The 24,991-nt window shown below is 35.0% G+C and overlaps 2 protein-coding genes across 2 annotated transcripts in view; both read left to right on the top strand.

Annotated features, from left to right (window-relative positions):
* Positions 1–1,802: 1,802 nt before the first annotated feature.
* Positions 1,803–5,783, top strand: LOC115598294 (palladin-like). The gene is made up of 3 exons (XM_030450311.1): positions 1,803–1,934; positions 4,896–5,679; positions 5,772–5,783. Exons 2-3 carry the CDS (start codon positions 4,897–4,899, stop codon positions 5,781–5,783), a joined length of 795 nt encoding a protein of 264 aa, XP_030306171.1. The 5' UTR covers positions 1,803–1,934; position 4,896.
* Positions 5,777–24,991, top strand: part of LOC115598245 (palladin-like) — an 85,534-nt gene continuing 66,319 nt past the window's right edge. Inside the window, exon 1 of the mRNA XM_030449775.1 lies at positions 5,777–5,942. Within this exon, the coding sequence (XP_030305635.1) occupies positions 5,794–5,942 (149 nt within the window). The 5' untranslated portion in view covers positions 5,777–5,793. The remainder of the gene's footprint in view (positions 5,943–24,991) is intronic.

Genomic DNA, 24,991 nt, shown 5'->3' with positions numbered 1-24,991 from the left:
AAATTGTTACATCATTGCATAATATTTGCATGTTTTCCCTACATCTCTTCAGAATGACACTGGGAAAATTTCTTCGTGGGTTAATACAGCTGTATAAAACTATACCCTATTAAGCATGTAAGTTTTGATGGGTACTTTTGGCTCCCATTCCAAGGTGTTGTTACCTGACACAGGGCCGGGATCCCACTCTGTGGGGTGAACTGCTTAAAAATTAGGCATGCAGTGGTTAACTCTTATATGACCAGGTCCTTTTTTGTGTTAAGTTTTTAGAATGACAATTCTGTTCTTATTTGACACACCAAAATGACTGTAAAATGAAACGAAATAAAATCCCTTTCATTAATTTTTATTGCAATACAGGAATGATCCCAATTCATAACAATGGGGGTTGTGCACATTGTGAAGTATTCCTAATCCAACTATTAATATATTGAAACTCTGGTAAGGGGACAGTAATTACTTGTTTGAAGATAAAAAAAAGAAAGACACGATATTAACCACTGAAATAAAATATGTGGTACCAGCACTTGGTAATCACATAAAAATGGTTTGGGACTAATAGCGAGCTACCTGTCTATTGTGCACGCTTGTCACAATTGTGGGTCTGCTGTACTTCCATTGCTGCCAAGGAATAAACTTCAGTAAAAACCACAAGGCAATATCCAGAAGACCTTGATCTAAAAACAAGTGCCAGCCCACAGAATGAATTCAAATTAGAGAGCAGATATAATGGACACTGGCAGAAGGGAAACACAGGTCTATAACATCTATTTGGAGCTACAGTTTCTCCTATCTGCTCTAGAGAATTTGACTCCTGATAGGCTGCTATCTCAGAGAAACAGTCCTAGTCACACATTGCTTTTATTTGTGGAAGTTACATGATAAAGACTATAGATGAAGTTGAAAGTACTCATGTTCTTTCATTGTATATCAAAAGAAGTAGATGTGCTTTAAAAGGCCCAAGAGTTCTCTTGGACAGAAAATGTTTCTTTGAGACAAAACTATCGCAGAAGTTCTAAATGTACTTAGAAGAGTCAGAATTGTGAGTTCTTTTTAAAACATACAGCATTTCCAGGGATTTTTGTGTGTCATTTATGACAGAGATTCTTCTTTTCTGATTATAGAATAATTTATTTTGAAATGTGAAAATTCAGTAGGCAAAGTCATGTTTGTCATGTGTATTGTGTATTATATGATCATAGATTAAAAATTATCTATTATTACAAAAAGATGTATCATTTGTGCTATAAACTAAAAATATTAAGGGTCTTTTCTAACTTAAATGATTCTATACATATTTTTCTTTTTCTGGAAAATTTTAAGGTACACAAGGAACCTAGTAGTTTGAAACTACTTTTAGTTTAAAAAGCCAATTATTTTATAGTGACATAAAAATAGTTAATCTTGTTTAATAATACATTAAGAAAAACTGCTATAGAAAGGAACCGTTTTTTCAAAAATTAGCTTTCACACACTGTGTTTCCTATGACTTGTGGATGTAGGCCCTTTAGTACTGAGCAAAACTCATGTCCTAAAATTCCAGAATAATATTTCAAAACAGCCTAAAATACTGTGTTAAATACACCAGATAGTGATTGTTTAAATGATCAAGTTCTCTAAATCTCTGAGTAGTAAGTGCACAGAACTTTCTGCCATTTCCAGGCGTAACGCTGCTTCTACTGGAATTCCAGATAGCAGCAGTCTGCTGAAACATGAGTTCAGTTACCAAATATAGATGCGTGGGGTAAGAATTACACAGTCACAGAGGGCAGTCGTAACCCACAGACCACAGTCTGCTTGATGCTTACTGAGGACCAAGCAACCCTTAGTCCATAGCTGGAATAATTTCAAGCCTACTTTCATAAAGAAGGAAAAAAGCAACTTGACAGGTTAACTATATTTGAGACTCTTCATATTTGCCTGTTCAGTGTAAGGTTGGTTTTATATTTTCTGTTAAATTTAATCATTATACTTTGGGGAGAAATTCTGCAAGATTTTAAAATTCAGAGGAAAAATATGTGTGGTTTTCGCTTAAATTTCACAAATACATTTCTGCTTTCATATTATTCCTTTGAACAGACTGGCTTTGGGTCATATTTTTTTTAAGTAATAATAATTCATTGGACAGGTTCCACAAATTCAGGATGCTTGTACTTTTCTTGAAATGAGTTCTTTGATTTTGAATGTTTCAATTTTATCTCTTGAATACATTAATTTGAGTAATTATTCAGATGTTACAAGATTACTGTAATGCAGTACATTTTCAATTTACAAAATTTATTTACCAAATTATTCCTTAGAGCATCTAATTATTTTTTGCATAAGTATTTAAACAGCATAATATTAAGTATTGCATGTTTAACTGTGAACAATCTGTAAATGTAGCAAATAGAACCCCATAAATAGTTTATACACAATACGGCTCTAAGTATAGCTTAACGCTGATCTACATACAAAATTGTAATTTATGTCTGTGTCTTTAAATACTATAGTATCTGGCTTTGCTGGTTACCTGGTGAGTAAGGAAGATGAAAACTGTTATAAATGCATTGTAGTCTAACTTGCAGACACTAGAAATAGCATTAAAAATTTCTAATTATTATCTTATATGCTACTTGTTCAGGTTAAGGATGGTTCACATCCAGTTTGCTATGCTTACAAGTTGCTCTAAAGGAACAGTGGCTTTTTGTTTATTACAGTGTGGCTTAAATTTTTTTTATATCTATATATATACTGGAATCTTCCATCCAGCTGTATAAAGCTAGGCATTTAGATCCATTTTTAGGCACCAGGCCTCCCTCACCAAGCAGGCTTTTCAGCATTAGAAACTGCCAATAACTTGAACGTTTGAATTCATCACCTTTATGTAAACACCTGCTACATATTGATTTACCTAAACTTAGACAATGGGCTTCAAAAATTATGACATATTGCAGCCATTATATTTCTCCAATGAGTGACAAAACAGTATAAAACAAAGTATTAGGAGGAGATATGTTAATTTATAATGCATTCATTTTATTCATTGTGTTGGGTGGCCAGCAGTAGGTTAAATTTTCCTCCAACCCGTACCCTATTGAAACAGCAGAGCAGTTTGGTTTTGGAAGCCAGAGAAGTTTATCTGAGTATGTAATGTATCACTTCAAGATGTGAACAAACTAGGAACCAGTATTAATCAGATTTAAATAAAGATAGCAATTGAAACATGGATATTTACGAGTTATCTAAATAGCAAGCTAGCATGTATTATGCATTTAAATAACAAATATTTAAAAATAACTAAGATTAAGTAAGCAGAAACTCTCCAGGGTTAACCCTTGGTTCCTGGCATTCATCCAGTTTATGCCTTAACAGCTGACCCTCTAGACCAACTGTTTGCTTGGCTTCTCAGATTCATTATTTAAAGCTGCTATGTGGTAGTCAGTTATACTGTATATACTTTTTTAGATATTGTTGACAAGAGATTGGCATGGCTGCTAAATGTGTTGGAGCATAAACAAAGGTAAAAGGAAAGACAGATGTAATTCCAGCAAAGTATAAGCCTATCACTGTATTCTCAAAATCAAATTAAAAAATGCTTTTGTTCCCTTATACTTCTCTATTCTGTGTTGATTTGTAATCTGTTGGCAAGACAACCAGGCATATCAAGAGATGCATATGCCAGGCCAAGAATTACAATAATCTATCAGTCAGTTATTGACTTCATGCTGGGTAAGCCCTTGTGAAGTGACTAGAGGTAATTGGAGCTTGCACAAGCTGATGTAAAATACATCCGAGTTCATCTCATGACTGTCAAGCTATCTATCAGTGGAAAAATACTTCTGATCATTAAGAGAAATAATTAAAAAAAAATATGAAGAATTAGTCTCACAGAAATTATCAAAATAAGGTAACTTCAACGGTAATTAAAACCACTCATGTTGAATGTAATTAAAAGCTTCACAGAAGCAGGAATTACTTTTAAGATCAGATCACCCACAGTCTAGTGACCAGCAGGATAAATAAATTTCAATAAGGAGAGTTTCATGCACATCCTTTCCTTGGGAAAACAGCAGTTTCCCTGATGTCTTGTTTCTTGCTGGATTTACAGAGGCAGAGAAGTCTCATATTCATTCTAAAATTATACAGGAAAGTGGGAGATGTATAGATGGTTCTGTATTTCATGAAACTGGTACCTAATATACATTATACATTCATGTGGTGCAGGATGATACAGAGGTTGTGAAATCTATTTCTTTAGTGTTTTACTTTTAGCATGTGGTAGTTTAATATTTCACTTATCAGTGTTGAGAAAAGAGCTACTAAATTGAATGTTAACACAAGAAGTGAAATAATATTAGAGAAATAATAGTAAAGAAAGTATAACTTGTAATTTCTAATCCAAACATCCTTGTATAGATTCCCATAATGGTTTCAACTAGAACAGTGTTTTGCTCTTGGAATTTGATGGTTTAGTGTCTGGAAAGCAGTGTTTTAGGAAATAAAAAAGTAAATATATTTCCCAAATCACCATAAGCCTAAAATCAGAAAAAGTGGAATGTAATAGTATTGATATGAAATAACAAATCAGATGTGAAATAACATATTACTCATAATGGTCCAGTGAAATTGAGCTTCTGTTAGGCGCTGCACAGGCAAAGGATGTCTCAATTTTTCTGAAATGCAGATATATACAGATGTATGAGAACAATGGCTCTTAACTACACTAATTTCTACCAAGACAGCTTGCAGCCCTGGCCCATTCTAACAGAGGACAAGCTTTAAATGTAATCCATGCTTTGCTGGGTTCTGCTCTTCTCCTGGTTTGTATGTAGTTCATGGGACCCATGACACAATAGAAGTTTTCTTATTGACAAGTTGTTTTTTTGTTAAGGAATTCTGTTTGTCTTTTCCAGAATGCAAGACAGAAGCTGTGGTCAGGCATTGCCTCTTTCTTTAATGCTGAAGGAGGCTTACTGTACCGAGAGAAGCACCAATAAGGGATATCCTGAAAATACGTCAGAAGCTTCGTCCTACCGTGACTTTTTCTATGATTCGCTATCAGACATAGAGAACAAGGAGTTTTCAAATGAACTTTCTGCTTTCCTTACCCAGGAGGAGGTACGTAAGAGCCTTGACATAGCTTGGGAAGCCATTGCCAGCTCCATGAAGGAGGAACAGAGGGCAGCACAGGACTTTAGTCATTATTTCAACAACTCTTATTCTTGCACATCAGAAAATCCTTCTTTTGGGGATACCAAACTGCATGAGCAAGATGATTTACAAACAGCTCAAGCAAGCGCGTTGGCTTCATCTGCTTCAAGTCACATTCTTCCAGGGAATCAGAAAGAGCAATCTACCACACTTCAAACAGCAAGTAGTTTTGCCACAGTTTCCAGGAGGCAAGAAAGCACCTCACCTTTGCTAACTGCTAATCCCAGCTTTATTAGAAGCCTGACACATTTGGAGAAAGATGGTCCAGGTATGCCTAAGACAAGACCAAAGCCTGAGTTGGCATCCCAGGAAGAAATTCCTTTCAGGAACAAGCTGTGTGACAAAGCTGCCCCATTTATAGAGGAACTGTCATCTCTGTTTAGACAGGCAGCAAAGACAAGAGGCAGAAGTCCTGATGGGGAGTCTTCTTCTCCAGACAGTGGATACCTGTCTCCTAAAAAGAAACAACCACCTATAAGCAACTCAGTGAATCAGGAGCTTGACAAGCCACATCAAGAGACTGAGCCTGAAGCAAAATTACCTGGGGTTAACCTGGATGGAGAACACTTTACCGAAAGGAAGAGGATTAATGAGAGTGAAATGGTCCTTTGCCAACACTTCATCAACATGGAAGACAATCAGTCTTCACCACCTCAATTCACTCAGAAGCTCCGGAGCCAGGAAATTGCTGAAGGAAACAAAGTACTTCTGGAGTGCAGAGTTGTTGGCAACCCAGTCCCTGATGTCAGGTAAGAGCATGCACTTTAACCAAGTCTCTGGGTATCATCATCATCTGATTGTGGAAGATACCTAAGAACAGGTATCACAGTATACCTTCTTAGAGGTAATCACTTAAAAACAGTGGATCACACTGTGATTAGGAAGCACATGAAATAACAGATTCTGATCTTTTCAGTTCTCTTAGACTGTTTCATTGGCTTCTGTTTGGGAAAGTAAGTTCTACTGTATACAAGAGCTACATAGGAAAATCAGAAACAGAACTGACTCTAACAACATTCTCTGTGACTCTTACCTCATTAATCTATGCAAAAGAATTCACAATTTGCCCCAGAAGGGCATGTACCAGGCAGCTGATAAAGATATTACTGTAAATTAATCGCAGTGCCTCCAAACCCTACAACCTAAATCTAGCAAAAATATTGTGTTACACATTTCCAGAAGACATTAAGATGATCTCCATTTCAGAACTTCTTTTCATACTTTGGAGTGAAATTTATGTGCATTTACTTTTGTTTGATGACAAAACATTAAAGTAACAGCTGTGTAATATTGTCTGCTTTAATTTCTGTATTAACATGTTTAAAAGAGTTATAAAAGCTACATTCAAAGTATCAGTGGGGGCTGAATAACTCGTAATAGTTTCCACTGCTTTTGTCCAAAAAGTCCTGCTCAAACAGGATAGGAATTTTACTTCTCCCTTCAGTACTTCCTGTAAAGTTTTTAAATTACATCTGAAGAATATGTAGTTATTTGAAAGTTCTCAACATTTCCTTAAAGAATCTTAGACATGAATTTCCTATAACACTTGATGTGCTTTAAAGGTCTTCATATATTTGCTGTGAGTCTTTCAACACTGAAATTCCTAATATTTTGCAGTGTTACTCCCAATTTCTTGCAGGTAGTCGAATGTATAGGCATTGTGGATGGGTATGTTTTGTAATTCATACAGACCGTAATACAGCTTCTCCCTTGAAATCAGTATTTAACGTATTTTTTTTGAAGTCTGAACTTTTTGGTAAAGGTTTTCAAAGGGAATAAACAGATCTGTTGCTTTGAACAGGCAGCACATAGGCATGGAGAACCTGTAAAAACAGAATTACTAAACGTCCCCTAGATAGAGCATAAGGTCAACAGACATTTACTTTGATAACAAGGAAAAAAAATGTGCTGGTGCCATCAGACTGACATACTTTGTATTATCTGCTATTGTACAAACATAGGTCTGTTCAGAACCAATTAGAACTTGCTGATTTATGAAATACAGAATGGACAATTTAAGTGAGTTTGACAGCAACAATGAGGTTACATCAAAGATGCACTATTGTGTCTCCTTCAGTCTCTTCTTTCTTTATCTGGCAGAACATCAGTCTTCAGTGATAATACTCCCAAACAACATAAATATCACTGGAAGGAAGCTGTGTACAAGATATGGAGCTTTCTTGATTTTTTTTTTTGTGTGGTTTTTTTTGTCTTTTATATCATTGCTGTAGTCATCTCAGGGACTGCTAATATGAAGGTGTTTATAATAAATCTAAAAAAAAAAGCTTTATGTTCTTTAAATTTTAATGTAAACTCAGCTTTTCTGAATTCTGAACTCTTGCAGAATCATTAACTGAGAAGGCAGATGGAATCACAGAGCAGATGAGTCACAAGAAGCACTGCTGACATAACAATAGATGATTTTAAAATCAAGTATTCTTTTAAACAATCATCAATACCCATTATTTTGTAACTTTTGGATTATTTCCTTTTTGCAACTCATAATTGTGCTATGTTCATTGTCTGCATACACCAAATGTGCTTCATTCCGACTTCTGAACCTCTAGGCGAAGTTCCTTGGCAGTCAATCTAACACACTTTCTTGGCCCACCCTTGGGCTCGTTGTATTTAATAATTATTCATAATTCTTGTGACAACAGAACACAAATTTGTGTATAAAGAAAACATGTTACTTCCTAACAAAAACTATTGTTCCGAAGTTCTCATTAAAAATACGTTTCTTCTTCAGTCTCCATTTCGTTGTGGATCTAAGAGGGGGAAAGCACAACAGCTGAACATCAAAACCGATTACTTTTGGAAGGCGATAGAATTCTGACCCGCTACCCTTCCTGTCGTGGCGCAGCCGTGGCTGCGGGGGGCACTCGCACACAGCGCGGGCTCTGCTGGGCGGGGTTCTCCCGGGGCCCACGGCACATAAACCAAGACTCAGTCGGTCGCTAAGAGTGCTCACCGTGTCAGGACAAAAGCAAGTAGTTGCGTGCTGTTTGGATGAGAATCTAAAGTCCTGCCTGTGAATCTTGGGGAAAGGAGGGCCTTAGTTCCTTTAGAAGAGAAAGAAAAAAACATGCAGGAAAAGTTAAAGTGCAATCTGGGCTGTAATAGGTACTTCTGAACAGTTACATATCTCCTACACACATCGCTTACCCTCCTTCTGAAGCTGAAAGGGAGTAAGGTGTATCCTCAGTATCTAGTAAACTGCTAGTATGCTGCAGTGGAAAAAGACAAGTTGATTTAATACTGCTGATGTATTGCAGAGCAACTTAGGAAGAGCTGCTGTTTGTGCCACTTTCAGGAGCATTATGGTGAATTTGATTTTTATATGTTTAAAAAAACAAACAAAAATCCCAAACAAACAAACAAACAAGCAAAAAAAAAAACCAAAAACAAAAAAAGCACCACTGTTGCAGTACTAATTGACCATTCTTTTTCTTTGCTAACATAGATTTCTAGAGCACTGTAATTTGATGACTTTCATTGCACTGAGTTTCTGATTTGTAACACCTTTGAAAAAAGTCTTTGGAGCATAATCATATGGATTGAAAAGATTTAAATACCTGCTGTGTTCTGAAGAAACTGACCAGGGGAAAAAAAGTACAAAAGATATGAAACATTTTGTGAAAACTGCTGAATAGGTGGAAGATAGGAATGGATATGAATGTGATTATCAAAACAAGGGCTAGAGAAAAGGCTGAACAGTTTCCTGATCTGCCAGGCATAAAAGCCAGCCACTTAGGACATGCAAAACACCTTGAATAGGAGGTGCAGTTAGGGGCACAAACCACAGCCTGTACATTTGCACAAAACAATAAAATCTGCAGAAACAAGGCTTCAGTTGTTCTGATTTTCCCCAGAAAAATAACCAGTTTCAATAACATAGCCACTGCAAATAATATTTTTTGAACAATGCAAGTAAAAGTAGAGTAAATGGAATTTTACTTTTTGTCTCAGCTGGAAATAAAATAACTAGAAAGCACAGTTCCTGAAGTCATGGTGAAATAACAATACTGTAATGGTGACAAGAAAAGACTGACTGAATTTTTATTTTTCCCAGCACCCAAGGTGTCCAGCCTAGTAATAAGCACAGCTGACATTTAGGCAGAATCAAGTACTAATGGCCACGAGTTCATCCAAATGATATACAACAGAGCAACAGGCCTTCAAAAGAAAGTACCTAGATATTTCTGACTGTTTAGTGTGTTTTGATTTGGTTTGGTTTGGTTTTTTCCCCTGCATCCCATTTATTTCATGAACCCCGTAATCTATATAACTGGTTTTTTGGCCTTTTCAAGGCTTTTATCCAGCTAAACTTTCCAAAATCCTCAACCTATTTAAGTTGGAGCTAGAATGCTGCCTTAATCTGCTAGCCTTCTTATAAGGATATCAAAGTTGCAATATGTTATTATAAGCAAAGAAACCATCAAATTTAGTGTAAGGACAAGATTATATTTCAAAGGTTGGTAAAAACCTCTGAAATATTAAGTTTCCTGGATATTCATAGCTGTACCTCATAGAAAGTAAATCTGTAATTATTAGGATTTGAATGACAAAACTTGACCAAACTAGCTTTGTTCTACAAGATTAAAATAAGTAAACTTTGACAGGACATACCACTGGAATTTCAGTGTAGAATCCCAGAAGAAGCAAGCAGTAAAATTTCAAGGACCATGCTTCCTCAAAATTCAATACCTAACTTGCTAGTTCTACTAGCAGAAAATCAGATATCTAATAAGATTTTTTTTCAGTGGTCAGAACTATGTTAACTTTGCTGAACAACATGGATTTCAATTTAAGACCTAGCAAAGTACAAGTTTGAAAAGTTCTAGGATATGTTTTCTAAGGAAGGTCTAAAGTATAAAAAGTTGAAACAGAAATTTTCTGTATTACTTTTCAAAACCATTGTAGCTGATATATTTTTAAAATGTTTAATTACTTCTGCAATCTGCTCTGAGATGTAAGCAATGATTAAACTATTTGCAGTTATTCACCACATCCTCTAGCACAACAAGTATTGAAATCTTTTGTGCAAACGGTTTTCTTTTTCCACAGAAAAAGCACTTTCCACATATTACATGGCGAGAACAAGGCTTCTTTGCTGTACAAATCCATTTGCTCTCTGCATAATCTTCTTCTCTGCATAACTGTGGTTCATCTAAATTTCACTGTAACAAGCACCCAAAATCCTTACCTAGAAACATTATTTGTATGCAATCCAGAGCTGTTCTTACCAAATATCGAAACAAATGCAAACTACAGTACTTACATTTGTAATTAAACCCAAACTACCTACGTTTCTACAACACCACAAACCTTACTAAGTTTTACAGCCTTCAAAATCTTTGAAGTCTAAAAACATAAAATAAACTGTCTCCCCCAACATCTTCCTATAGTCAAGGACCTGATTGCTGAGTACCCTAGCCAGATACATATGCAAAGAACATCAGATGTCAAGTTAAGTAATGCTTAACACAGATCTGTGCAGCTGGGTGGAAATCCAGGTGTACAGGAGAAGAGTGACTGAACTGCCTAGACACCAGCTGGTAGATTTTTAAGTCTTGGGAATGTAAACAATGTCATAGATGCAGTTTCTGCTTGATTTCAGGTAGGAAACCTTTAGTTTAGAGTTGACGTTGTTTTGTTTCTTAAAGTCTCTTTTTGTGTAAAGTTTGCAGTTATATTGAAACACTAGTGCTGTGGTGTTCTACTAGTTCTATGACAGCAAAGCTTTAATACTACTTGTTTTTATAAAGTACAAGTAGCTATTTATGTATATATGTCAATAGAACATACTTAAAATATATTTTATAATATTAGGTGACCTTTGTTCAAAAAAATCTGTTCTCACTACTTTGTAGAAGATTGTTAACAGTTATCTTCAGAGCTGCTACTTTTCCATTTGTAAAATCTTAACTATTCAGGCTACAATTTAGAACCAGGTGTTTTTAAATTAATTTTATAAAAATAAATACATACCTATGTTATTTCAGATGCAAATGTTAATGAAGCTATTTTATGATGAACTTGTCTGAAGTATTTGTCAATTCCATTTTTATTTGCTACTCCAAGAAGGAGGAAGGGCCCAAGAACTAAAGTTGCTTCTGATCAGTGATATGTTTAATGTGTCCTAACAGGATTGTCTAGATTATAAGTATTATGGTAGCTAGAGTGATTGTAGAAATACTTTTTAAAAGATTAAAATTATTAGTATGTGCTCTGTGTGACCTTCTGTGACTCCTCTTAATGTTGATAGTCTCGTTGCTTTTTTCTCTTCCATTTACACGTCAAAATAATATCTATTTACAGTCTTAATCTTTCTATTGTTTTGTCCTTTCTTCCTTTTTAATTTATTTCCTTTTATATTGTTAGTTTATTGGACCATGGTGTGCCATTCCTAAGTCAAATTTTGTTTGTTTGCTTTCACTAGCTTGAGATAAGGCCTGTCCATCTTCAGACATCCCTGGAGTTTCAGTTTCCTTTGGAGAAGATTTGGAATGTGACAGTGAATGTGACTCATGAAACTGCTTTTTACCTCTGCTTGTGTTAGAACAGTGCTCTAGACTAGAGGGCTTTATAGGGGAAGCAAGGCTTTATATAGTTAATCTCTTGCAGTGGCTGCCTATAGTAATTTGTGGTCTGCAGGTTTCAGGTAGATAACGTGCACCTTTCAAATATTTTGGTTTCATTTCTCTGTTTGTTTTGTGAAAGTCCACACTGTCAGAATTTTCTGCATCTGGGTGAAATCATACAGTTAAGACCTATTTAGATTATGTGCTCGTCTTCTTTTAAAACAGTGTGGCATATCTGAGAAATGCTAGTAGAGCATCAGGTTTTTTAACCCATAAGTAATATTCCTTTTATCTTAGAACCACTGGAATGCTGGAAAGAAGGGTTTTTCTGATTTGTCATCACACTACTTAAGAATAGCATTTAGGAAATTCTTGTAGTATAAGATAACCAAATGTTCTATTTGGATGGAGTTCTTTTGTGTCTAGTTTTATTGTCTAAAACCATGGCGTACATAACTCTAAATGAATATTTGGAGAGCTAGGCTTTTTCCTGAAGTTTCCTGCTTTTATGCCTGAAATTGTCTTTACAATTCCAGATGTGATAAGAGGATAAATTATGAAAATCTTATAAAATAGATTGCTAGTTGTAGCATAACTTAGTCTGAGAAGTACATTGATGTTACAAAATGAATATTCAAAATGTAAAATCAAGAATATGTGGGTGTAGATGAGTGACTGTTTGCTTGGGGGTTTTTTTGTAAGCACCCCAAGGAGGAGCTGGAGGACACTGGCTTTATTCTTAAATTTCATTTATTTCTTGTCTTTGTGGAACAGTTTTAAGTACAAGATGTATGCATTTCCTCATCTTTGTTATACAGGCTCTGTGTATCATCAGGCTGTCTTCAGAGCTGTAAATTTAATATTTTACATGAACAGTGAAATATTTTTTGTAGTTTTTGTTTTAGAAAATTGTATATTTATTTTTGGTTTTCTGTCACAGAAACAGGCAGAATAGAGCCTGTTATGTGCATGAAGATGGTGTCATAAGAGGCAGTTGTAAAAACAATGGAGTAGTTCTTGAAACTAGAACTGATTTTTCAAAATGGATTTTGAAATTAGGAAGGGAATCACAGCTCAGTTACTCATTTTTTTTTGTTTGTGGATACCAGTTTCTCAGTCTTGGTGTGCTTCTGATACATTACTGAAAGTTTAAAAGATTCTCAGTTCACTTTTTTATCCTTTTTTTTTCTGCTTTCTCTGTCTCCCTGTGAAAGAGTGCAGATCTAAAGTTTCTTGCCAATGTTCCATAAATAAAGAACATATTAACTAATATTTATAAAAAGATGAGAATTAGATGAGAATAAAAGTACGTTTTAAACTGTCTCTATTCTTGAGGGCTAATGTGGAATGCTTGAAAGTAAATTAATCAAAATTACTCTTCTAAAATAAGAAAAATTATTCTATCTGCATAATGAAAGATTTATGTGAGATTTCCATTTTATTTACATAGGAATTGAATGAGACTTGGATGAACTCTAAAATAGTCTTCAGAAAGCTTTTTCACTACACTAGTTTTGTCCATCTTAAACATTTTTTGGTTTAAAAACTAAACTAAACTGAACTGAAGTAGTTTTAAAATATGGATTTCCAACAAAAGTAGTGCTGAAACAGAGCCAGAGGCAGTATTCCAAGAGGCTGATTTTACTTACTGTTCCAGCATTTATTTGTATAGTATGACGCAAAGCATCAATAGCCAAGAGTTCTGAGGAAATATATTAGCAATCTGCTTGTCATGGACTGATTGAAAGTATGGATTTGTGAAAGTTAAAACTAAATCTAGAAGCTAAGTAGAACAGAAGTGGGAATAAACCCTCATGTTCTAGGAGTGGACTATTTTATTTGTACCGAAAAGTGGAAACAAATGGAGTAGTGAGGCTTTTCATAGAGAAGAGTGTTTGGAGTCTGTAAATATGGCATCATTACTTACCAATGTTCCACAGGTATGCAGTGCTATTGCAAATCCTTTTTAAAATAATATGCTTAGAACTCTTTGGTTTGTTTGCTCATTTGCCTAAAGGCAATAGCTTATCTGGATTGTTTAAGTTTTTTCAGGGTAATTACAGCAGTTTAATATTGCTACTTAAAGAGGAAATACCTTCGTAAGATACAATATGTTGCTTTATAAATATAAATTAGGGAAATAAAATTATAATTTGGAAACATAATACTTTAAAAATTCTTCCCTAGTAAAAAACTTTTCCATGTCTACAGTACACTATCCAAATGCATTCTTGACTATGTGAAAGCTAACTTTAGAGACCTAGATGAAATTGAACATGTAGAACTTTTCTGCAAATATTTGTAGCTGATGACTGAAAATGTTAGACTTTAGTTCATGCAATTAAAGTAGAGATGACTGGACTTTGAGGGAGGTAGAGAAGACTATGTATGGACTAAAAGCTTATAATAAACCAAACACAGAAAAAATATTGTTAACAGCAGTGAAAATGGAGCTTATTTTATTAGTTCTAGAACCCATCTGGGAAGTGCATTCTTAGGACCAAGTTTCACAGGTTGCTAGGGCTCTGTTAAGTGAACTGTAAACATGGATCATTTAATAGGCTGTGGGCTTACCCTTTAAGCCCATACTAAGTTGAAGGACTGAAAGAAATTCCATTGCCCTGACATATGAAAACAGCAAGTCCTTCCCATGATATCTGTGTTTCTTTCCCTGAGAATATAGATGTAAGTGAGCAGGAAAGTTAAAGAATTAGCAGTGCTTTGTTTTCATACCGTGCCCAGATGTGCTCACATTCTGAGGTGGGTAATGCAAAACCAGCAGTAGATAGACCTGTTATTTCTATGATCCCTCTGAAAATCTTCTTTCAGTGAAACCCATCACTGACTGACAATGAGGTTGGTAGAAATAAATAAAAAAACCAGAAATCTTGAGCAGTTTTTTAGGGCATATAGGAGAGACATTGAAGGGATATGATGATGAAAGAAGCCTTTTGTTTCCACTTTAGGTAGAACTTCACAAAGCCTGTAGAGATGTACTGTATGCAGAGCAACTATTTGGTTTATATCTCAGACATTATAATTGTTTCTTACCATGTTACTTATGCACAAAACATTTTAAGTTGTCAGAAGCTATCACATTCCACATATTTTTTTGTTGATTTTTTTTTTTTACACTTTTGGATATTGAAAAATAATCTCCAATTAAGTAGATAATTAAGATAGATTAAGATAGACAATTAAGATAGAGCACTTCTTTAAAGACAGCAAAATGGACAGAATTTGGATGTTTAGCTTTGCACAGAATAAACCTTCACTGAGGTGTTGTTCCCTTAGGCAATTAAGTGCTTTTTACCTTTTTTTTTTCCTAGAAAACTTGAATTGTGAATTAATGTAAGAAATTATTTAATTAATGTAAGAAATTATATGTGAGTTAATATAAGAAATTACTGGAAACCAAGAACCTTATTTTCTGTAAGTAATACACTACAGATGATGTGATACCACTCAGTATAGATGAGTACAGAACTCAAGATTAGTAGTGTGAACTCAAGTAGGTCAGACTTCCTATGGGAAAGGGTAGTAAGTTAAAATGCATGGAGCTTGGAGGTAATTAGCAGGTAGAATCACTCCTAAAACACTGAAGGTTTTTTTCAGCTACCTGCAGGTCAAAGCAAGTAGAGGACTAGAATTTTTGTGCAACATGTCTGTTATGAAAACATTTCTTTAGTCCAACACTAACATGTTGCTTCAAATCAAAGTGATTCATTGTTCTATCTTATTGCTAAGGTGTACTTGAAGTGCATGCATACATCATTGTTATAAAAATAATTAATACTTTGCACTTATTCAGTGCCTTTCTTTTGAGCATTTCATTGCTTCATAAACAGCTTGTATACTATGTGAACAGCTTTTATCTCTTAACATTTGATAAGATTGTGCTCTTCAAGTGACTACAGGGAAAAAGACTAGACCAATAGAATCCATCTCTTGTCTATGGTTCAAGTGATAGGTACCCATGACTACCTATGAATTCTTTTAATACCACAGAAAATACAGCCACTAAGATAACACATTTGCTTATGGGAAGACCACTGTAATATTTGCCCTGTGAGCAGCTGAAGCATGTATGTAATGGAACAGACATGAAGTGTCTCCTACAGACTAGTCTCAACAAGGACAAGTTGATAACCATCTTCATAGAAGACTGTTTGGCCACAATCTGAATTTGTTCTTCCACTATCCTATTTTTGACATATTTTTTAAGATGATAAAGTAGTAATACACTGATAATTACTGTTCAGGTATAGCATCAGATGTTGTCAGAACCTATATAGCCAATTCTGAAGGGGAAGGTGACCACTCTTTGGTCAAGTGTGTCTCTGTGTGTCCTGACAGCTTTGCTTTTAAGAGGCAGGAAGGAAAAAAGCACCTTAAAAACCTGGGACTTGAAGCACACTTCTTCATGCCAAAACCAATTTGTATTCCAATAAACTCCTCCAAGGGTACTGAGTGGAATACAGTTACCTCCTGGGAATACGATAGCAAAGCAGAACCCAGTTCAAGGAAAATATAAATTCTCTGTTGATTACTTTAACAGGTACATTCACTTAACCAAAATGGGTCCATTGACAACACAATGGCATTCTCTCAAATACCTGCAAAATCAATAAAGAAAATTCTTGTTCTCCCTTTTGTATGTAAGAGTGTGTTCCTATTCATTGTGAAGTTAGAGAACATTGAAAAAATAGATATTGTGCTATCAGGTAAATAAATGCTTTCAGTGTCTAAGACAAGCAATCATTGTGTGATGTATAGAAGAAAGAAAAGAGATGGGGTTGCTTTGTTTCTAAGGTAGAATTGCTTGCAGTAACTCATTGCTACAGCTGAATATTCTGCATGAGTGTTTTGGACTGTGAAGGCACAAATATGTTTTTTGTAATACCCTGCTTGAGCCCTGAAATCAAGTAGAAACATGGATCTCATCATGACAGTTAACCATAGCTAAAGCTTGAATGTGAACTGACTCAGTTTTCACCTTATTCCCTATAAAAAAAAACCCAGGTTAATTAAGCAACGGTAACGTGTAAATGAATTGTCATGCTTATTTTCAGCTTAAGTGTAGTTCTTGGTAAAAAGAAGTAATACAATACAGAATTGTAGAATCACAGAATGGTTTGGGTTGGAAGGAACCTTAAAAATTTTCTATTTCCAACCCCCCTGCATGGGCAGGAACGCCTCCCATTAGACCAGGTTGCTCAAGGCCCCATCCAACCTGACCTTGAACACTTCCAGGGAGGGAGCAGCCGCAACTTCCTTGCATATATGCATAGTTTCAGTTATGAAAGTTAATTTCTGTAAATTTTAAAGTGTTTTAAGACTGAATTTCTCTTATTTTCCATGATAGGATGACTAAAAAATGTTCTGGTTTAGAGTCCTTACTCCAGTATCAGAAGTTACACTTAGTAGAACATGAAACTCATACAAGTTTTTCTGATTTGCTCTCTTCTTCCTAGAAATATGTTTCTCTGCTAGTTCTGATGTAAATATTTGTTGAACCAATTAGTTCTGAAAATACCAGGAATTAAATTATGTTCTAATGAAATTAAATTAACAAATGCAATTTAAGGTATAAAAGTAACTTTTCATTTTTCCTGGTCCTAATATAAAAACTCAGCTTCTTCCGTCAAATACTTACCAGCAAAATTAATTCTTGTTTCCATTTGTATCCCTTCTCTCAGAATCACCTATTTTTTAAGCCTTATAAAACTATTTTTAGAAGACTTACATTAAAATAACTGACACAGGTATTTATTAAGGACCCTGTTTATAAGCTGTGTAAACTAAATCCTTTTGAAACCTGCAACAATAAAGTTATATGTGAACCAAGCAGATGAACAAAAGTTACTAAGTGTATTAGTGTTTTGGGGATTTTTAAAGAAAAAAAATCCTCCAGGAAAGTTCTTATGCAGAACTGAAATATTAATTAAAAGTAGGGAAATAAAAAAAAATTTTTTTTTAAGGGTTTTTTAATTCTGAATGGTTAATTGTGAAAAGATGGAGAATCCTCAGAAAATTAATTCCATGATAAACAAAACAGGATTTATGTTCCTGAATTCCTTCAGTTCTGTCATGCACAACTGATTTTGATACTATGTGTAATATTCCATAGTTGAAAATTGGTTTAATATTCCAAACTGGGTTTTTTTAAATTAATAATCTTTCTCAATTACAGTTTCTCTACTTCTACAGCTTTCTTAATTAAATATGGATTTTTATGTCTCTTGAATTATGATTAACCATTCATCAGCAAAGCAAATTTGGAAAGGGAAAAAACTGAGGGGAAATTCTTATCTGTCTGTATTAGATAGGGTCCCCAAGAATGCTAGTGAGTCACTGCTGCTAGAAGGAATTCTTCTGCAGTGTTAATTTAGAGAGAGCTTGAATCATATTTAAGAAGCAGTATAACGTAATCCAGAATAGAATGATAATTTTTTTTTAATGTATCTTTCTCATACACTGCAGAGAGCGTTTGTATGTTACAGTCTTTATCATCAATTAATATTAGTGTTGACTGGATCTGGAGACTACAATCCTTTATTCCTTAAGACAACAGAGATGGACAACTTAATACTCAATTTGTCATTTTCTTGAGATGTTGGTATAGTGCATCTCTTGCTCAATGAAGAATAAGAGAAGCATGTAGTGGAACAAAGCAACCAGATGCCTCTAATTGACAAGGAGTGGGTGTGAGCTGGTATCAAGTCCACCTGTGCCTAGTCAGAGCAGGCCCCCTATTGAGCATGTGCAGGGCCAGGGGGCCAATAAAAGGTGAGGCTCACACCCACAGACTAGCTCACCCTTGGGCTAGTCAAGAGAGAGGCCAGTAGCTCTTCAAGCAACAGACCGATCTGGGCTAGTTCCACTACAGAAGCACTTCCAGCTTTACAGAAATAAATGGTACCTTATATTTTCTGCCTTTTTTTTCCAAAACAACGTTGTTGCTGGTGAGGGCTTTCATATCTAATTAGGGATGGTTGGGACAGAAGTAGAGCTGATTTTATCTCAGCTTCCTCAGTCTTGTCATATGGCCAGAAGGAATCTATAGAAGCCTGTTTTCCACAAAACCCATTAGAGGTATTTCTGGGGGACTTTACCTGTAAAGGAAGTAGGTGGAGGCTCGTGATACAGATTTTCAGCCTACAATCTCTTTATTATCAGAGCATTTCTACATCATGGACTAAGACCCTCTATGCTCCCCTTTAAAAAAAAAAATCAAAACACAACACACCTAAAATGCAGCCTCAATGAGATTAATTTAAACTGTTGCTGGACAAAAGAAACATCAGTGTTGCTGTAATCCAGGTAAATGCTAACGTGAAAACTGGATGCATGTGACCTTATGTATTGTGGTATTCTAGAAGAAGTCACTCCAGACCCCAAGACTAGCATAAAACTCAGGGTAAAATCCTAAATGAACTGATGCAGAAATGTCTTTCAATTAAGGGGTTTCCTTCTTTAATACTTTTAGCAGGCCCACTATTGTATTTCTTCACAGTTTTTTGTTCTCAGTTTTTGGTTCTTTGGGTGCATGACACAAATGTAGAAATACATGCTTTGGATGGAGAAGGAAGATGCAAAATTAAAATTTCCCTAGCTGGATGGTGTTGAATAGGTAACCTTTAGCTGAATGTAATCATCATGGTTCAAAGCAGACTGCCTGATTTTCCCTACTGCGTGTTTGAAAGGTGACTCTGCTGAATCATTCAGCCTTCAGCACAAAGGTGGACTTCACTTCAATACTTTGCATTTTAAACACAAATTTAATTCATTTATTACTGCTTCAATTAACCATTTAGTCTGCTCTATTGATTTTAGTGTGGTGCACCTTGACTGATTAAAAGACACTGTAGGTCTTTGTGTACAGCCTCTATGAAAAGTGCAGGTATTTTGCTTGCTATTATTACATTTTAAGGCTGCACATTTTAAGGCTATGAAATGTCTAGATAGTTCAAACTGATAGGTCAAACAGCTTTTTTTTGTACAAATGTGTGGTTAAGACAACTCAATGTTGTGCATGTAATAGAGAGAACCAGGATAATATTTTTCTTATTTTTTTTTTTTACATTTATTTTATTTGCAGTCCTTTGATCCCTCTTCTCCTTTACTTAATGCTGTAAAAAGCTCTAATTTCATATTTCAGATAACCTTTGGAAAAGTATCTGTTCCTCATATTTTTGTAGAGAAGAGAGTTTGACAGTTTAGTTGAAGGGAGATACAATCTCTAGGTATGTATTTTCATACTGATGTAAAATGAACATTGTCTAACTATATTAATATTAAATTCATATAATAGATATAAAAAATCACAGGGGATCACATACAGAAATAGGAAATCATCTACAAAAAAGCACACTTCCTGAAAAACTGCTTTTCATTTTTTTTTTCCCTTCTTTGTCTTGAATATCTTCACAGAAATTCTGAAATTTTTTTTAGTCCAAAAGGCACATTTTTCTTCTAGAGAAAGTTATTCAGTATAGGCGATTGGTTCCCCATTTTCAAGTGAGAGGAATATGATTTTTACTAATCCTTTTGAAAACAAAATTCATCTCTGTTTTTCAGGAAAGGACCATATTCAGATAATTTTTGTAGTGCATGATACGAATCTCCCATAAACTTCAGTGAAGTCTGCTTCAAACTGAAATACATTGCCCGGCAAATGTATTCTTGACTCTGGTTAGTACTGCACCTTACTAATTCCTTTTATTTGACTACAGTGATGAAACTGGCAGTTGCAGTAATATCAATTGACCTCAATATTTTCTGTTTTTTTAGAAACAGGTAGCATCTTGAAATTTGCAGCAGGGATTATTATAAATTGAAACCTGACTCTGGATTGTAACGGGGATTACACACCTGAAAGAAGCATAGGGCAAACAAAAGTATAGCAGTCTAGATACACAAGTCCTCAATTAAATTTAAATTCCATTTACGTTCAGTTTACATGGTGTGCTACTGAGACTGCTTTTTGCAGCCAGCAAGTTTTTGAGAGACAAGCTGAAAGCAAAAAATATTGTTCTGGGAATAGCTTGGTTGCCCTTTAGTGCATTAAAAAGTATAGGAAAATTTCTAAAATATGTGGATAAGAAAAGTATATCCAACTTACTGCAGTTCAAAGTGAAATGTCTGCTTTTCATATTTACCAAAATTTGCATAGTGGTAACTGGTAACGCAGCTGCACATTTGGCAGCTTATCTGTATTTTTTCACTACAGAATACTGCTATAGCTTCTTTAGATAAGGAATGTCAGGGGTGAAACAAGCAACTTTTGGTTCCTTAGAAAGGCTTTCTTGACACACCTAATAAAGATTCTTGGAATGCAAATGTCTGACAGTGGGAGACATGAAGAACCACTGACCCTGTGTATGCCTAAGGCATTCTGTGAATTGGCAGCAGAAGAAAACTACAGTACATGCAAACACATTATTTATGGCTGAAATGAAAGAGCTGGAAAAACAGCCACTACTTAAGAATGCTAGAGAGAGGACTTAGGCACTGCCCTCGCTAGAATTTTAATTAATTTCTTTTTTTGCTAGTTCAACTTGGTTTTGACATCTCTTTAGGACCCTGTTGTACACAAAAATCTTTTCCTTATCTCCTGCTCATAAGTGATAAAACTGAGGTACAAAGCTTCCCTGGAACAGGTTTAAGAAGGAATATCACAATCTGGCTGCCTTTGTGCCAACCACATGCCTACATGTTTTCCTTCAATACAATGTCTTTTACTTATTTCTGTTAATTACACTACAATTAGATGGTTGCAAGAAAGATATGATGACCATCACATACAACACATACAACAAAGATTAAATTGCAAGTGTTTCAGTGAATACTTTTTGTGTATATTACTGATGGGGAAATTCTGCTTTAGGAATTGACTTCAGTCTTTTCTTAAAACCTGTATTTCAAGAAACAGCAATTTCTTTTCATAGAAGGGCAAGTATATGTTTGTGAGATCAAATTACTTCATAACCCTCTGCATCTCTCTCCCAAACATCTTCATCTCTCCTTACTTTTTTCTTTAGATAATTAGAAAGTTTTCTTCTTCAACGAATAATTTAGTCCCACTCATATGTAACATACAGAATTTAATTTTAGGGATTTTTGTTTCCTCTGATATGTCTGGTTTTCAAATACAACTTAGAGATCAAAGCAGCCAGTGGAAACTCAATTGTAGGACTGTCAGTTAGACCAGAGAAGTTCTTCAATGTGTTGCAAGGTACTTTACCAAGACACTTATTCTTTTTCCACTACAGTACAATTAGGAGTTGTGATTAGTTGTACTTCTCCCTTAGCCTCTTGCTGTATTCTTGGGATTTTTGATTTCCTCAGCTGAGCTAGTACATTTATTTGCATCTGCATTAGTCCTTATTCCACTTTCATTTAGTGATGCTGATTTTTGGGGTTTTTTTTGTCTTCCCACAAGTAGAACATGTCTGTTCTTGAAATGTGAAATGTATTAGGTCTTGCATCAAACTACCTTTCTGTTGTTCATCAGAAAAACTGTTTCTTTTCATTCCTAAATGAATTTTCAACCTTTGAATTCTTTTGTGAGTACTGTTTGCTAGATAGTGTGCAGGGAATAGCTTCCATATTACATTTGATATAAATTTTTTGTTTGCTCATTTATAATTACTGAACAGTATAAAAACTATTTCATGGTACTTTTTTGTCACTTGTACTCAAAATTGAAACCATTTAGTTAGCTATATAATATCCTTCAAAATTGTTGGTCACATAGGAGGTACCTAAGGTAAGTTTCTTTGAACAAAAAGGTTTTTTTCCTCACTGCTCATGAAAAAAACGTGATTGAATCCATGAATGAACTGAAAATTAGTAAAAATTAAAAGATTCAAGAGGCCATTAAAAATGGAAGCATCAAAAACTCGTAATTTTTTATATCAAATCTCAGAGATACTCAAATGTGGGGGCTGTTTTTTGTAGTTGTTTTTTTTAAATACTGTTCCAGTGCCCATTCCATGTGTATTAAGTACATCTCTAGGACAGAAATATGTCATTGAACTTTTCATTCACATCTTGAAATGTGTAATGATAATTGTTAATACATGTGTTATCTGAACTAGATGTGATTTCAGTGGTGAGCTAACACATGTAATAATAGATATAAAATAAATATTTGTACCTTTTTTTAGGACTGTTAAAATGTGGAGTTTCTTTGTTGGTTTCTTTGCTGTTTTCTTAGTTCTTCAGTTAATTGAAGGTAAGCACAATCTTCTATGGAAGAAAACACATGACTTTCAATCTAAAGAAATTCACTCATGATACCATAAAGAACTCTTCTTTCCTTTTCCTTACTTTAAAATTAAAAAAAAAAATAAATTATGTTGTCACCTATTTGAAGCCCTACTGGACACTTTAAAGAGCTACTCTGTTTTTTTAAAAAGTCAAAATTAGTAAACTATCTAAAAACACAGTATCAAATGTTCGATCTGCTACATTTCATCCTGACTCCCAAGAAGACCTTGTATTGTGGGCTAAAGGGAAAGGCGGGAGAACAACTACTGAGGCTTTTAAAATATTGCAGGCATCTGGTATTCTAAAATTAAACTTTCTTGCATGGAAGCGGGATACCTTCAGCTATAAGATCAATTAAATCAGTTGCCCTGTTATTTAGTGAATCCTACAGAATAAAACTGAGCCTTTTCTTGGCTCACTGAGGAATGGAATGCCAAAACGTTCAGACTGACCATTTAGGCTGCAGGGAAATTAATGTCTGACAGATGCAGTCTTTCTACATAATGACTCTTGGAAAGTTTTAAATTATTCTTAATGTTACTATCTTTCTGGGAGTGGAAGGGACAGGTGCGGGAAGATGACTATTTTATTACTGCTCATAATGCAAGCTCTTGTACTAAAGAGTTGACATAAACACAAGGTCATAAATAAACAGAAAGGCAAAATAAGTAGGACTCTGTTCCAAAGGAACTTTTTTAAAGCTGATAACTGTAGTCATATTTTGAAATTGCTAGCAAGTGTCCAGTTCTTATTTGTTCCTTAACTGAAGGAAGAGGTGGTTGCATGATAAGTTGATTTTGAAGAACATCAGTATTTAAATAATTAGCACAAGGGAGGGACAGGAAGGCTCTCAACTGTTATTTCAGTATTCTAACAATTCATAGAATCATAGAATCGGCTGGGTTGGAAGGGACCGCTGAGACCATCGAGTCCAACCCTTGAACCACCATTCCTTCCAAACTTGAAGAAAGCTAGCATATAGCACAACCAATTCCAATCCAAAAATACCCTTTATCTTAAAGGTATTGAAGTGAGACCACAGCTAGGAGACTGATTTCAAGAGTCAGTCAGATTATTGTATTTTCTGCTTATTCCTAAAATCTTAAACACTTGTATTGAAACTTGGACGTCAGTGATAAACAACTGAGAGGCAGAAGAACCTAGTGGACAGAAAAGAGCTTGGGCTTCCACCTGATTTAACCAGACTATAGAGCTAAAGAATTTAGCTGTGAGAATTTTGCAGTTTTCACTGGACTTGATTTTTACAGTGTTTTTGTAGCCACTTCTCATCTGTGCATGGAATCTCTGTTGTAGAGTGACTGTGACAAGTCTGTACTTAGCTGAGTATAACCAGAATCTCATGTCCCATTCCAGAGCTACCATTAGTGGACAGAACTCCTGACTTCTTTATTGGTAGCAAATACGTATGTACCTTCTGGAATCTGTTTCATAGATTCAAACAGATACTGATTCTGAAAAGATGGTAGGTTACTATGATAACACAACACACCATATCTCTCAAGAAAACACCTCTGTTTTCTATGTGAGGATCAAATGCCCATTTTCCCTAATAATATATATTATATGTGCATTGTGCAACTTCAGTAAGGCCAGCAAATTCTGCAGAGATTTTCTTACCTTGTTTTGATACCAGAACTGTGCTTTTTTGTTGATTTTCCACAGAAATCAGGAGAGGAACTGGAAGTGAGGAGAACAAGTAGCAAATAAGTCTTGCAAGCTTTTAAGTATATCTGATTTTTTTTTCTTATTTGTATATGATTATATTATTTCTATAAGTGGCTCTTCTCTTATGTCTATTTTGAGTTGAGAAAATAAAGCTATCCTTTCACCTAATATTTTAATCCTTTCCACTTTTCTAATTTTATGCTTCATGAAACCTTATAATCTGAGAACCCTTTGAGAACAGTCAAGATCTAACA

The sequence above is a fragment of the Calypte anna genome, chromosome 4A, assembly GCF_003957555.1.
Source record: "Calypte anna isolate BGI_N300 chromosome 4A, bCalAnn1_v1.p, whole genome shotgun sequence".
In the NCBI taxonomy this organism is placed as follows: Eukaryota; Metazoa; Chordata; class Aves; order Apodiformes; family Trochilidae; genus Calypte; species Calypte anna.
The sequence above is the reverse complement of the archived record's forward strand: the minus strand, read 5'-3'. Positions and strand labels throughout refer to the sequence as shown.